Source organism: Plecotus auritus (assembly GCF_963455305.1).
Source record: "Plecotus auritus genome assembly, chromosome: 6".
In the NCBI taxonomy this organism is placed as follows: Eukaryota; Metazoa; Chordata; class Mammalia; order Chiroptera; family Vespertilionidae; genus Plecotus; species Plecotus auritus.
In genome coordinates this window covers 140,249,754-140,265,715 of record NC_137773.1, presented here as the reverse complement: position 1 = coordinate 140,265,715, position 15,962 = coordinate 140,249,754, and the positions used below count along the sequence as shown (strand labels likewise).

The following is a 15,962-nucleotide window of genomic DNA, read 5'->3' as shown; positions in this document are numbered from 1 at the left end:
AAGGAGAGAATGCAAACCCCAGCCCAAATGGAGAGACATTTACATACGTTTTATATAATATACAAAGAAACCAGCATCCCAGGCCACATGATTTCCACTCCCAAGGCTCTCCCAGACTGATGGGTTTGTGGGGGAAACAATAAAAAGAAAGTATTCTGCTGAGTTGTCAGCATTAAAAAGAAAAATCTCCCCTCATTTGAGCAAACACCTGATTTCAATTTTGAAAAAATGAAATTTTGTAACAGTCACACACAAAGAGAGAAGACTGTGCATATGATAGTTGTAGGAAGGGTAGAAGGAAGGGGATGGAAGAGGGGAAGAGGCTGGGCAAAAAAAAAAAAAAAAAAAAAAAAATCTGGAGGGAAGGAAGGAGGGAGACTCACAGTATTATCTTGTCCAAAAGAAAAGAAGTAAGGTCCACTGCAGCACCAGGGATTACACCTGTCATAGATCTGCTACCCCTACCATGGTTATAACTGAATACAAAATTAGATAAATAAAAACACGCCGGATATTACAGTAAACAAGTGAAAGAAAGAAGCTGGCAACCGTATGGAATTTAAAAAGATTGTGTACCCCACCTGGGCTGGCTCCAGGGCTCCTCCAGGGGCGTACAACAGGCACAATGCACTGATGGGGAGAAGCCAGTCTGCTCTTGTCTCTCATCCAGAACAGTGTTAGGTGCGTGGGTGGCTTTCCAACTGTCTCACCCAGGCCACTCTCAAATAAGCATCCCCCAAAGAAATGTGGAACATGCCCACACACAATCACAGTCCTGTCGGCACCACTCCACACATCTTTCCACTCTTACCCTGCAGTCACGAGTGCATGCTCCCCAATCACGGAGGCGGTCCTACTCATGGGATCGTCAACTCCTGATTAATTGGGAGTAGAAAAAATAAAATTCAAAGAATTCCCAAACCATCTGGGATCCTTCCTAAGTAAATTTATTGCCAAGAGCTGATAAGTAGCAATTGGCCCACCTCACTCATCATTCCTCTTTTATTTACCTATTACTTTCATGGGTTACTGAGCTGTGAAATAGCTTGGGGAAGGGGAGTGGGATGGTAACAGCTGGGGGCTCAGACAATCTACTAGGTTAATCTGCTCCTGAATAATCAAGAGTTGACCACAAGCTTTTCTTCAGAGAGCCAGGCACCCCTTAGTCAGAGCACATTCCAAGCTTCACTATCCCTGCCTATTTCTCGGTGATTTAAAGACAAAGGTAGGAACATTCTTGGTGGACACATCTTGGCTGGATATCTGCTTTTGGAATGGTTGTCTTCCGGTGAACATTTACATACCTACCTTTTTTTCTTAAGTGCATAAAACCCTAACACTATCAGATGGCTTGGGGTTTGGAGATTGGCTCTTTTCACATTTTTTTTCCTTTGAAAAGAAAACTTTTTTTGGATTTAAAAAGATGTCCTCACTGCACAAGTGACTACAGGCTACAGGCAAGGATGGGAGACGGAGGCTTCAACACAACTCATTGCACTTAGAACCGTTACTAACCGAAACACCATTTGCTTGTCAACAATGTACCCTTAACAGCAGGGATAAACTTCTTTATAGTCTCTGCTTCAGACAAGATTTACAACTTTCTCCAAGGCCTGAGCCTGTTGTGACCACAAGTCTTGTTTCTTGTCGACCAGACCCAATCCTCTGGCACCTTGTACCCCCTTCCCCAGCAATCTGCTTGGCCTAGATTCCAGAGGCAGCTGGAAGGAAGCAGCTATGGGCTCATTCAGTTCTGTTTGCCCAAATCCAGAAGCCCTAGGAAAGTCCTGTCTGAGTCTTGACTCCCGACCCTTGCAATGGCTGGAGTCGGTACTGGTGCACACCCCCACTCCCGCGGTGCGGGTAGTGCTGTGAATTGGAAACCGCAGATACCCTGGAGGCCTGATAGGCAGTGGACTGCCCAGCACTGGGCAGACTGATAGTCCGTAAGTCTGATGGCAATGACGACCTAGAGTTCTGAGGAAAGGAGGTGGAACTCAGAGTTCCTGTGCTGGACTGGGAAACCGAGTCTGAGGTCGGTGAGTCTGAGGGCCCCTGCGGGGTAGGGCTAGCAGCACTAGAAGGGCAGCTCCTCCTTGGAAGACTGCTGCCCGTGCTGTTTCCAGAATGTGGCTGGCTGCTATAATACCCTGGTGTCCCCGTAAATGAGGCCAATGAGTCTGTGGACACAGGGTGGGCGGGGCTGGAATAGGACGTAGAGGAGAGGGAGGATTCTGAAGAACCGTGAGAGGGGGGGTTTCCAGGTCTCAGTGCAGTAGTTCGATAACTGTATCCTGGAGATTGGGTGGGATGTCCTCGAAAGGGGGAGGAACTTTGTTGAAGGAGGCTTTGTGATTCTGTCCGTGGACTATCACACTGCAGGAGCTAGAAAGAGTTGGGAAGAAAAAGATTAAGAGGTGAAAAAGTCCCTATTTAAGCCATTTAGGTTTGTGAATATTTAAAACACCCTCATTTTTCTTCTTCATCTTAACTACTGTTCTTTTTAGAATACCAAAGACAGCAAAATAGCTATCTCTGATCACTTATTTTTAAGGCTGCTAAAACTATACACAAAGATGGCATCTCAAAACATTGGCATCCAGAACATACTCCTATGCCCAGAGATGAGCAATTTCTCGCCTCACCTGGTAGCTGTATCTGGAAGGGCTGTAAACGGCCGCTCCTTTTGAGAGTGCTGAGCTCAGTGTCTCTGGGCCTTCTCCATCTGCAGGGTCTGGAATGTAATACAAAATCAACCTGGCTTCTTAGAAAGTGAGAAATAGCCATTGTTTATTGCAATCACCAATGCCATCACTAACCCATGCTGCTCTCTTTCTGACAAATAAGGTGAGTGTAGCATGCGACAAGGGCAAAAGGAGTGGTTAATTATGGGCTATGTCTTAAATGCCTGATCTGACTCCTGTTTCCTTTCTCTTCATCCTCCAACAGGGTAGATTTCCAGGCCTTTGGACAGATGAGTTACCAAAAGGTATCCCTTGGGGGGAAAAAAAAGCAGACAGAGAGAAAGCAATGGTAGATCTTAAGAATGCTGTAGCCCAAAAGAGTAGAAGCAAACCAAGCTGGAACCGTGATTACAATGAAGCCCAACCACATAAGAAGCTGACTCACCTCAGCCTAGCATTTGTTATGAAATGTATGGAGCCCGGTCACATGTCCCTGAACTGGTTGGCAGCACAAAGCCTTAGGCTTACCTGAGTCTTTCTCTGTGATGTTACTCTCCCATGTGGGAGAAGGCTCTCCTTTTTGGGCCACCCTCACACTGCTTCGGAGGACTTTGGGGATGCTCCCTCCTTCTCGGAGTCGTTCTACTGATGTGGGAACCATCCTGTGAAGGCAACAGGATGCAAGTTTATGCAGTAGGATTTCAGAGTCAAGAGTCTGGAACAACTGAATCTCTGACAAAGGTTGTACAACATATTCACTTAAAAAACATCTTCTTAGACATCAATTTAAAACAAGGTATTTTCTCTGCCTCAAACTATGTCAGGCACAAAAAAAAAAAAGCTTTTTAAAGAAAAAGCAAAATAAAGAATTAAAAAACAATTACATTCCATCTTGATGTAAAAAAAAAAGCAATCAAGGAAAAAGTAAATTTAAAGATGTCTACTTCTTTTACTGCCCCCCCCCCTCCCCGCCCGCCAAATTATAAGAGAAAGTTTAGAAAGTTACAGAGGTAGTAAAAGCGAGCCATAGAAGAAATGGGCTCAGGGCACAAGTTACAGAGGCAAAAGAAGGGCCCTTGGAGCTTAGGAGAGAGAAAGGCAGAGGTGACACACCTGGGGGAAGGGAAAGTCATGGGAATGCTCCCAAGAGGGAGAGTGTGCAAAACCCCCATTTTGAAATGCTAAGTTTTCTCTCCTGTGAAGTCATGTGCCTGGCACACAGTATTTAATACATGTTTCATAGATTAATAAACATTATTTATTTGAGCCCCACCTCTTCTTTTCCAGACTTCATTTCTTCAGTTCAAGATCACTGAACTGCCTCATCCTCTATTTCACTCATCTGGGATACTCAAGTACTTGCCATCAGTATTAGTTATTTGTGGTCTCCCCTAAGCCAGACAAGTCCTTTCAGAATATGTCTTATCTCTCTGCTAGCTGTGTGGAACTGAGACTTCTGTTGAGCTGAACTCCTGATTTACCTTTCATATAAAATGAGGTAACATAAGAGGCAGTGTTAGGGCCCAGCAAATACTATACCGTATGCAGTTCAAAGTGGTGTACAACAGGATCGGTGGCAATTGTTTGCTTTTGTAAAGCTGGGGGTGGGGGGTGGTTCTGGCTGATATTATTTAATCAACTGAACAGGATTGAGGGCACTGTTGTCTGGCTTTCTCAGATAAGTGTTCCCATACATTTTAGATAAAACTGGGAACGATTCATTTAATTATTAAAGCATCAAATATCAACTTACCACCTACTGCTGATATTCTCTTGTGGTCTGCAGTGAGATGAAGTGCCTCTGGAATCAGATGGGCTTACCGCCTCCAAGTGGGACAGAGAGGAATGAGATGGGGAGAACTTTTTGTGAGGGGAAGATGGGGTTCGGGCTGAGGATCCCTGCACACCATGGGCACCAGTGTCAGAAAGTGAGTTACTGCTGCTTTGCCCAGCTCCTGCAGACTTGCTTTTGCTCTGTGCAGAGTCACCACCCCCACCAGAATTCTCCTTGGCTTCCTGTTTCCGTTTGCGGTACTCCAGCAGGGATACCTAGGAAGGAAATAACAAACAGGACTCTAGACATTGTTAGTGGATCAGTAGCAATTGGGAGATATGGACCCCTATAAACCATTAGCAAGCCATGCAAAGCAGGTACCAACACTGGCAACTTCTGTCAGGTATGATGCAGATCTGAGCACAACTACATATTTACATCAGTTAGATATTGGTAAGGAGAAGAGAAGACACCAGGTAATAATATTTTTGAGGACTGGTGTTCACTAGTAGAACTCAACATTTTTTCTGCCTTCAGAAAAACTTGTGAGATTACAGTGCTATCATAGTTAACTGCAACAACGGTAGCTCCTAGAAAAGGGAGGGTGGAGAGTTGGGAGCTTATGTAGTTTGAAAAAGCCTTCTAGGTGATTCTGATAGCTCTTTCTAATGCTTTAGAAATCCTTAGAGATAGCTGTTTAAAAAAACAAGAGAGAAGCCCGGCCAGCGTGGCTCAGTGGTTAAGCGTTGACCTATGAACCAGGAGGTCATAGTTTTGATTCCTGGGCAGGGCACATGCCTGGGTTGGGGGCTCGATCCCCAGTGTGGGAAGCGCAGGAGGCGGCCAATCAATAATTCTTATTATTGATGTTTCTATCTCTCTCTCTCTCTCTTCCTCTGTGAAATCAATAAAAATATAAAAAATACCCCAAAACAAAAGAAAAAGCCAATTCTTCAGGATTATTAAATGTGCTTAATTTTCCAAGATACACTCAAGAGATTCATTAGTGTTTGTCATACACATAGAGAAACTAGAATAAAAGGAGAAAGGGAATGATTTCACTTCTTATTGTAGCAAGTCAGCTCTAACCTATACAGACTTGGAAATTTCTCCCCATCTCATTGCTCATCTGCCTCATTCTTTCCGACTGCCACAACACAATCCTCTCCCTGTCCCGCCTGGCATACCTTCTCTGTGCTGCTATAGTGCATTGGGCTTACACTGCTGGTAGTCTTTTACAATGTCTTGCTTGTTTCCCCACTAAACTGTATGGTCTATCAGGGCAAAGACCAAGTTTATTTGTTTTTTTTTTTAATCTTTAACATCCAGCACAGAACTTGGCCAATAGCAGGTGCTCAGCAATAATTCTGAAATAAATCATGATTTCAATCACTTTTGCACATAATGAAACCAGAAATCCAAAGTCTATTTCCATTTTTGTTCCTGATAGACAATGCTGTTCATGCAACAGTCTTCAAAATCCATTGCTGTTTTATTCCAAATTATCTGCCAGTGTTTTCTCCTTCTATCTTCTTAGGGCTCTCATTTTTTTGTCCAAATGTAAAATATAACAAAACTCAAAATAAGATAAATTTTACATATGCATTTTTCAGACACAATCTTGGAAAGGAGTTAATAATAATTTTTGGTAATGTATTTTATTTTAACATAAATGTAAAAAGCCACTAGGCTACATTTTACCATTAGTACTACAGATATTTTGCAATTATGTGAGACTGTCACACACACAGCATCTAGCTTCTCTAGCCCTTCCCAATAAATAAAAGTTGCTGTGCCAACCCCCAAATACTCCCATGCATATCCAAATGCCCCTAGTTGAAAAATCACTGATATAAAAGGCAAACTTTTGGCTTTGTAATTTTTAGAACAGGCATTGCTTAAAAGCCAAGTCCCAAACCATTAGCCAGCTCTCTATAGCCTGGCTCTGCCCATTTCTCTTGATTCACCTCCTTACTCTGCCTACCCTTCTTCTGACACCATGGCAACACTCAGTTGTTTACAATCACATCCCATCCATAATTACTTGTCACGTAATTAATTGTTCTGCTCCCTCTTTTGTTACAACCTCACCCTCATTTGTTGGATGATTGATTCCTACTTATTGTCTAAGATCAACTAAATCAGTGACCTGCTATCTCTCACTCCACCACCCTTCAAACTGGCTAAGAGCTTCTTGCTTGTTCTTTTTTTTTTTTTTAAATATATTTTATTGATTTTTTACAGAGAGGAAGGGAGAGGGAGAGAGAGTTAGAAACATCAATGAGAGAGAAACATCGATCAGCTGCCTCCTGCACACCCCCCACTGGGAATGCACCCGCAACCAAGGCACATGCCCTTGACTGGAATCGAACCCGGGACCCTTCAGTCCGCAGCCCGACACTCCATCCACTAAGCCAAACCAGCTAGGGCTCTTGCTTGTTCTTAAAACACCCTCCACAGATCTGACTAGGCAGGTTCCCCTGTTACGATGTTTTCACCACATCTGAACAACTATTTTGAAGCATCCATCACCATTATAATTAATTACTTATTAATATAATTATCACTCGCTATGAGCCCCATTAGGGCATAACCTAGGAGGCAATATAGCATGGTGGCAATAAGAGCATGCAATTGAGAATCCAATAGACCTGGGTAGTATCCTGGCTCTTCCATTTACTAGCTGTGTGACCATGTGCAAGTCACTCAACTTGCCTTAGTTTCCTCATCTGCAAAGTGGGAAATTACCTATCTTACAGGATTATTTTGAGGATTAAGTGCTTAAGAAAGCTTAACAGTGACTAGAACATGGGAAGTGCTAAATAATACAACTAATTACTAATATTCTTTTCCACTGCTCTATTCTTTGAACTGCCTACTATGTGTAATGGCACATACACGATAGGCATTTAAATTTGCTGATTATTTACAAAATTTATCAAATTGTATTAAAACAGCCTGTATTTTATTGGGCATGGCAGAGACTGTGTCTTATCTTTGTTTTCCTCACACTGAGAGCAGTGCTGAACACATTGTGGTAACTTCATAAGTATCTATTGTTAGTGCTCTGTATCATGTGAAACTTACCTTTTTCCTCTGTGGTGGGTTCTGGGGGGCAGATGGGACTCCTTCACAAGCCCTTTCACCACCAGGTGACATGGATCCACGAGAGACATCTTTCATAAAACCATGTTCATATCTGCTGGGAAACCCTTCTGCAGGGGAACAATATCCCCCGTCCAAATGTAAAGGCTTCCTATCTCCTACTAGGGGAGACCCTCGATATAATCCATCTGCTCGAGGCATAGCGTTCAATGGGGAATAGGCATACATTAAGTTAAACTCTGTCCGAAATGCCTGGTCCGAGTTTCTCACGAGGGTCTGATGTCCATCCCCACTCCTGTTGGGAAAGCCAGTCTCAGAGGTGGGCCCAATGGAGGGATGAGGAGCCAGGTCAGAATGAGCTGAGTTGATGAGGGAAGGTCTGTCAGCACAGCTGTTAGTGTTGGAGTCAAGGTAGCCTACTTTTGTCAAGTCCAGGTCTTTTCGGTGACAAAGCTGAAAGAATAAAAATCAATGGAGACATGGGGTAGGGGAGAAGGAAAACAGTCAAAGGGCAGAAAAGAAAGGAGGGAAGAGGGGCACAGGTGAACAGCAGAGACAAAAGGGATGAAAGCAGAAGAGAGAATGCCATTAACATCTGTAAGAGTCCCATGTAGCAATATGTATACAGGCCAGATCACTAACAACCCCCACCTTTCCCAAATTACTTTCAAACCTTTCTGGAGGAGAATAATGAAAAAATCAGAATTAGATAATTGGCCAAATGTGACTACTTTGCCTGCTTAGCCTTTCATCAAGTTTGCTGAATCACCTTGCACTACATTAAGGGATTGGCAGTATTAATTTGGGTTTTACCTGAGCCCCATGTATGCTACAGAGATGAGACCAGCTGGCTTATATAACTGGATTCTGGTGTTATTCGTTTCTAAGTTAATATTGATGGAAGGTGGAAGGAGGGGAAAAGTTGAAAGAAAGTAGAAAGTAGATGGAAAGTCAAGTATTTAAGGTACTGGTTCAGTAAAGGAGAATGGCATCAAGACATCAACCAACCAGTTTTTCACTCACTTTCACTATTAAATAGGTATGTTCCTCATAAAACCTTCTGGTCACTCAATCCTTACTTATCCTCTAATCTATGTCAACACACCACAATACCATTAATGCGCATCACTGCAGAGTATCTGAAATGCTGAAATGTACCAAAAATAAGCCCCATCTACTATTTGATTATCATTACCTCCTAACACCAAGATTTTCCATCACTAGGTCAACTAACTTAACTCTAGAAAGAATGGTTCCAGAAACCCAGATATCACACCATGTCAGCCTCCAAAATATGCTATCTTAGAACCATTAGCACCTGAGGAGAGAACACTGTACTTTCCTTGTAAGACAGCAAAAACCACCCAGAAAACCTCTAGTACACTATAATACAACCTTTCTCAGTTTCACAATCCTCTATAAAATCCTACTGATTCGGAATTTGGTAAACTGTCACTGTGTTTAATACTAATTTTTTATTAGAAGGAGGGGTGTGTGTTAACAGTTAATTTCTAAAAGGTTATGTGAGAGAATCTTTACTCTATGTGGATTCATGGAATTAATCATTACTACCTCTGTCCAAATACTCTGTTAAGAAATACTACCACTAAAGTCTGAATTTTACATCTCCACAGCAGCAGGGTTTCTGAGCAAAGCACTCAATTAATATCCTAAGGGATACCACTTGTATGGCAATCATATTCCAACCACTGCAGAATGGAGGCCCGGGTCACAGAAGCCATGGGCTGCCATAGTTTTCCTGTGTACCCAGTAAGGAGCTACAAGAATGTAGAGAGCCAAGAGGCTTGCCTCTCTCATTTTAAAGAAGTTCCTCAATCTACCAACCAAAACCCAAAACATGCAGTTAAACAGAGCTCTCAGATTAACCCAGGAACAAGGCATAAATTACTGCCTAACTTTCCCAACAAGCTGCTCCTTTATCAACCTAAAATAATAAGTATCAAAAAATAGCTCCTACCAACGTTTGATCCAATTTTCCTATTTAACAAACACACATTATTTGTCAGACTTTCTTTAACAAGGCTCCTACCATACTTTCAGCCTTCATTAAACTTTACTTCTAGATACTATTCCTTTAAACTCTTTAGCCACTCCCTCCCCCAAACAACAACAAAAACAAACCCCACCACACACACATAACTACTTTATTTTCCTCCACCTACATTGAGAGTTCTGAGTAACAACAGTCATACATGGGAAGATTCATTCAACTTACAGTGACCAATCGGCCACCCTCCAGCCCATCACCCCATTCACTTGGATACCCCAGCCCTTCCCACACACTCATGCACACTCACTATCAGCCTCCAAGTGTGATTGAGATGGTGTGATAACTACCTCGGGTGACAGGGACTCGGGCCTATTCGCAGGGTAACTCTCAGGGGAGGATATGTTCTAGAGGAGGGAAAAGCATCTTGTTATTCATCTACTTGAAGTCAAGAAGCAAAACAAAACAAAAAATAAAGTAAAAGCAAGCATAGATAGTTAGCCACAACTTTTTTCTTGGGTGGGGTGGGAGGGACAAGAATGCACAGGGGAAATGTTTAACTGCAGAATTCATCTCAATGAACAGAATGACTTGTTAAAATGCTTCCTGGTGCCTTTGAAAGCATTTAAGAATAAACTGGTTATGTTTCATGCTATAAGTAAACATCTCAAGCAGATATCAGGAAAGAGGTGAAATTTCACACTATTACAGTTGACTCTTGAACAAGCAGTTCCACTTATACATGGATTTAAAAATAAATAAATACGTATAATACTGTAAATGTATTTTTTCCTTATGATTTTTCTTAAAATTTTTTTCTCTAGCTTATTTTATTGTAAGAATACAATATATGACAAATATACAAAATATGTTATCAGTAAGACTTCCAGTCAACTGTAGGCTATTAGTAGTTAAGTTTTTGGGGAGTGAAAAGTTACATGTAAATTTTCAAATGCGCAGGGAGTGCCTCTAACCCCCGTGTTGTTCAAGGGTCAACTGTATATTTCTTTCTATATTAGATGAGAGTTTAGCAACCTATAGTATTTGTTATTGGGTACCTGACCACTTATTCCTCCTTAGGGGAATCTTTTTCCTTCACTCCACACTCCCTTCTTGAACATTACATTTCCTAATTTTCCTATGTGACTCAGGCCCACCACTGTTATCCAGGGAAACCACTTAGCATGTTGGCAGATGACAGGGCTAGGGAGATGGCCTGTTCCTCTTAAATGAGTTATAGAAGATATGGCTGATGGACTTTGTAGCTCAGACTAGATGGTCTTGACATAATCATCGGATCTGACCACACCTACTGACATTCTCTGATGTTAAAATCCAGTGTACTTTTAGAAACAGAGAGGGAAAAAAGCAGTTGTGTATACTCTGAGAGTCCCTGCTTCCAAAACAGGTTTACCCTTAGGGCTTTCACCTGAGGTATCTGATCAGGTGAAACAAAGTGGGCAGTGAACCCAGTTCAAACAAAGTGGGCAGTGAACTCTGATGGGAAGATCTGAATGGTAAAAAATGGAAAGAATGATGGTGGTAGTTGTGACAAGAGTTCAGGGTGCCAGGGGTAAGGTGAGGGCGGGGGAGGGGGAGGGGGAGGTTCTTAATGTTGTATACTACAGACAACTGTGTCTATGGTAGGCGAAATGAGGCTGCTTCAGCAGAGCAGGGTATTTATTGACTATTAATTTTACTTGGTGGGGTGGGTAGAGAGTGTGAGATGGATAGTGGAGTATGGATCACAAGGCAGAAAGAGAAGGATTATTCTGGTGGGAAGGAGGGGCAAATTAAGTGTGTCTTCTCAATGATGCTTTTAGTCTCTTTTCTTGATTCTTCCCCCACTCCTTACAATCTTGTTCTTTTCCACTACATGTTTCCTTAACTCCTTGTCTTGGAATTGGAGAAATTTCTCACTTTTCCCCTGGAATGTTTTTTATTTTTCCTTTCAAAAACATTCTTTCCCCAACCAAGCTGATTTTTACTCGTGACACGTTTAGGTATTTCTCTGTGTCACAGTCTTGGATGGAAATAAGGTTCCCCACAATTTCTTATACTAGAAAGTAGGAAAGAGTATGGCAATTAGAATGATAAAGATGGTCAGGATAGTGAAGTTTGTTTTTTAATTTATTAGAAAGGCTAAATTTTCTCAGTTAAATAGTAAGATTAAAATAGTAGAGACATACACTGAACTTTATGAAGGGATGAACTATTTAATGCATTATAACATTTCCCCCACTCCTGATATTCTAACATTATGCTTAGACTATGCATCAATAAAAAGATATTTGATTTAAAAATATATGCAACACTTCACACTTTCATAGTGTTTCATAGTTATCGAAAATACTATAAGGGATAGGAAATACACTGAGTACTAAACTTGGCTGTTTGGGAAGGCAACTTACCTTCTAATTTTATGTTTAATTATAATAAAACCTACAATGACAAGGTATGAATTCCTATTAATATAATATGCTGCCCACCAGGGAGAATGTCCTCTCATGAAATTTTACTTATCAAACTCTAACTGCTAATTGAAAAGTCAACTGCAATTAGACCAATTAAAATTAGTAAGGCCTGAATCAGCTGCTTTACTATTTGGCTAAAAAAGAACACCACAGGGAATTATTAGAAATCCAATGTAACCAGGAATATTTTTTGCCCACCAGAAAGAGGCTTGCTCCAAAAGTCAAGTTCATATGGTCTAGCTTAGGTATAGCTGCCTCTTGTTTTTAAGGTTGCCACCTCTCTCTGAGTTAGCCATTTACAAGTCCAGATATTTTTCATCCCCATGCTCTCATAAAAGCTGAACAGGGAGGAGGATGGCATTGGTTAAGACAATCATCTGGAGAAGTGCAAGTTAGGGACAGAGCTGAGTGTTTAGTGATCAGAACAAATTTTTCCGAGAAGAAAAAAAACAGTGTCAGTTTAATTATAAATCAAAGCAACATGCAATAAATGAGGTATATTTTTATATACCTGGAATCTACTCTGCAAATCTGCTGTCACCCAAACTTGAATACTAAAGTGATTTGGAATTGTTTTGAAATAACTGAGATATACATTTCTAACTTAATCCAGAGAGTGAATGTAATTAATTTGTCTTTATAAATGTGTTGTTAGTTTCTGTCTTATTCCTAACAAAAAGGGAAAGTAACCTAGAATAAGGAAAAAACCCTCATTTGTCATAAACCATATGCTTTCTCAATCACTATTTCTCAGTAATCCCTATGACTGAGCCCATAATGAGAATACAAAACAACAGGGAAAGAGACACTTTACTAATTTAAAGGCCTAGAAACAAAGACACAAATATTATAATCAGAGCTCTCAGGCTGTGTCATTAATGATTACCAGGCAGCTAGAGGCCTGTTTAACAAGTAGAGTAAAGCCTAAGATGGAGAGCTAGCATGCTTACTACCTCAAGTTCGGGAGACCAATGGACTGCATGCAAAAGGCAAATGAATGTCATCTGTGATATAATTATTCCTATTTTGGGAAGTATGTGGATTGCCAAGATGAGAGGCTACCAGGTAATAGGTCACACTGACCCTGAGGGTTCCCATTCTCTTGCTGAGACAGGCAAGGAACATGGTAAAGAAGCATTTGGAATGATATTGTATTTGAAATGAGGAGGTGCAAATGATGACTTCATATTCAGCACTCCCAACAACCAAACCCAAATCACCTCAAACTGCAGAGGAGTATTGCAGCGACTAGCAGTAGTAAGAGACGTGATGGGTGAGAACATGAGGCTGTATCCGTTTCGACATTCTTCTTCTGGGTGAGATGGGCCAGGTGTGGTCAGCTGGGGGCTCTTTGAGCCTGGATTGGGAGGGGGTGGTGTGACTGGAGAAAGAGGCCGAAGTAACTTGGTGACATTCTGCTCCATCAGATAGCGAGACTTCCATTTCTTTAAAGGGCTCAACAAATCTGTGAAATACAAAGCTCAGATGAGAGGCGGAAACCACAGCTCAAAAGGAGGCTCTGTAATAAAGCCATTAATTTCTAGCCCACAATGGCTCTTAATTTTTCTTTTGCCTCAACCCATTGTTATCTCCTGCAATCAAATCGAAAGCCCAAAGATACTCTGTAATTGCCACTCTGTTTTGAAAGTATCTCCCAGAGAATTGCCAGATAAAACTGACACTTCTGACTGATCCCTGGAGTTAATTAATTTCTTCCAGTGGAAAATATAAATTAACTTTTACACTGAGTTTCCAAAAAACGCAAATTTGTGTCACTTTGTTAAAACAACCCTCTACTTAATTAACGTCACCAGCTCAAGTTTCCTGAATGCTAACTACATAGCTCTTTTCTCTTTTATCTTCTCTTAAACATTTTTTTTTGGCCATTTTTCAGAAGCTTTCTATGACATTCTGCTTTACTAGGAAAAGAGGTACACATGATTACCTATTCCATATCTAACCACTAATTTTTGAAATGACTTCTATGAAAACTCCCAACCACTTAAAAAAACTAGGCTGGAACTTTTTCTCATTAGAATATTATACTTTCTATACTTTTAGGTCCACTTAAAAAGGAAGTTACTAATATATATATATATATATATATATACACACACACACACACACACACACACACACACACATATATATATATTTTTAAATATATTTTGATTTTTTTGCCCTGACCGGTTTGGCTCAGTGGATAGAGCGTCGGCCTGTGGACTGAAGGGTCCCAGGTTCGATTCCGGTCAAGGGCATGTACCTTGGTTGCGGGCACATCTCCAGTGGGAGGTGTGCAGGAGGCAACTGATTGATGTTTCTCTCTCATCGATGTTTCTAACTCTCTATCCCTCTCCCTTCCTCTCTGTAAAAAATCAATAAAATATATTTAAAAAATAAAAATAAATAAATAAATAAATAAATAAATATATTTTGATTTTTTACAGAGAGCAAGGGAGAGGGATAGAGTTAGAAACATTGATGAGAGAGAAGCATCGATCAGCTGCCTCCTGTACACCCGCTACTGGGGATGTGTCTGCAACCAAGGTACAAGCCCTTGACCGGAATTGAACCTGGGACTCTTCAGTCCCCAGGCCGACACTCTATCCAGTGAGCCAAACCGGCTGGGTGGGTGTGGGTGTGGGTGTGGGTGTGGGTGTGGGTGTGGGTGTGTGGGTGTGTGTGTGGGTGTGTGTGTGTATTTTTAATGACTACTCAGACCAAAGAACCTATCTCGCTTTCTCTGAGGAAAAATGTACTTATATTCATTTACAATAGTTAAAAGACATTTATTTACTTAATAGCTACTATATGAAAACCACTGAACTAGGTTATGTGTTTGTGTGTGTGTGCAAAATGGTCATCATATAATCTATTCAAAGGTATTTACAAACTTGTAATAAACAGAAAACATGTAAAATATATTTAGTATAAATTTAAGATTCCCAACAGAGGTGATCATACTGGTCTGTTAGTAAAAAATAATTATACTTTTAAGTGCTTATTATATAGCAGGCACTATAATATGTGCTTATGTGAATTAATCAGATTTCATTTGAACAACTCTATAAATTCAGCACCTCTATTATCCCCATTTTAAAGACGAATTTGATGTGTAGAGAGATAAAGACAAGGTAATCTGGTTCCCATTTACATTATTAATCACTAGATTAAGTTATATCCACAAGGCTTGGTGAATGGAGTAACATTTATCCCAGGCCCTCAAGGAAAAGCTTTGGGACAGTAGGTCATGATCAGAGTTATGCATCAGGAATATTATTCCAGTAGTAATGGTTAGGATACGATTAGAACTGGGAAACTATTTGAATTAATGTAAGAATTAAGTGAAAGAGTTTTGAGTCACTGAGCTTAAGATTTTAAATACAGTGGAAGATTAAGTGCAAAAAATACTTGAGATAAATATTTTCCTTTTTGATATCTGAGAATTTATTTTCCTAGATTGGAAGTATATTTGTATTTTTCTTTTGTTTCAGATACTAAGTATTCTTTCTTATTTTTCCTTTCTCCTTTTGAAAAGTGCCTAGGTATACAAAATCAAATGTATTTCGTGACTTATATTTAGAACTAGAGGCCCGGTGCATGAAAATTCATGCACTGGAGGGGGGGGGTCCCTCAGCCCGGCCTGCCTTCTCTCACAGTCCAGGAGCCCTCAGGGGCGGGAGGAGACCCGGCGATCAGGGTAAAGTGACGCCCCCATAACACCTCTGCTGCTGCCACTGCCGGCAGCACAAGCCTCGGCTGGCCCTGGGCGGCTGGGCAGCTGCCATTGGAGGCTTGCCTGTGCCTCAGGCTGGCCCTGGGTGGCTGAAGGGATTGGGGGACTCTGGAGGCAGGCGCGTGGAGCGGCCGGGCCTGCCGGCGGGTTTAGGGGACTGGGCGCCACCATCTTTGAGGGC

General features: G+C 41.2%; 1 protein-coding gene across 21 annotated transcripts in view; it reads right to left on the bottom strand.

Moving 5' to 3' along the window:
* Positions 1-1,393: 1,393 nt before the first annotated feature.
* Positions 1,394-15,962, bottom strand: part of SETD5 (SET domain containing 5) — an 85,140-nt gene continuing 70,571 nt past the window's right edge. For 17 of the 21 annotated variants that reach the window (XM_080675769.1, XM_080675759.1, XM_080675763.1 and 14 more), the window contains 7 exons: positions 13,266-13,510; positions 9,922-9,978; positions 7,546-8,016; positions 4,438-4,733; positions 3,213-3,346; positions 2,646-2,734; positions 1,394-2,385 (listed from right to left, as the gene is read on the bottom strand). In XM_080675769.1, coding sequence (XP_080531895.1) covers positions 1,777-2,385; positions 2,646-2,734; positions 3,213-3,346; positions 4,438-4,733; positions 7,546-8,016; positions 9,922-9,978; positions 13,266-13,510 — 1,901 coding nt within the window. In that variant the 3' untranslated portion in view covers positions 1,394-1,776. The remainder of the gene's footprint in view (positions 2,386-2,645; positions 2,735-3,212; positions 3,347-4,437; positions 4,734-7,545; positions 8,017-9,921; positions 9,979-13,265; positions 13,511-15,962) is intronic. The other 4 variants (XM_080675756.1, XM_080675753.1, XM_080675766.1 and 1 more) reach the window with 1 other exon arrangement.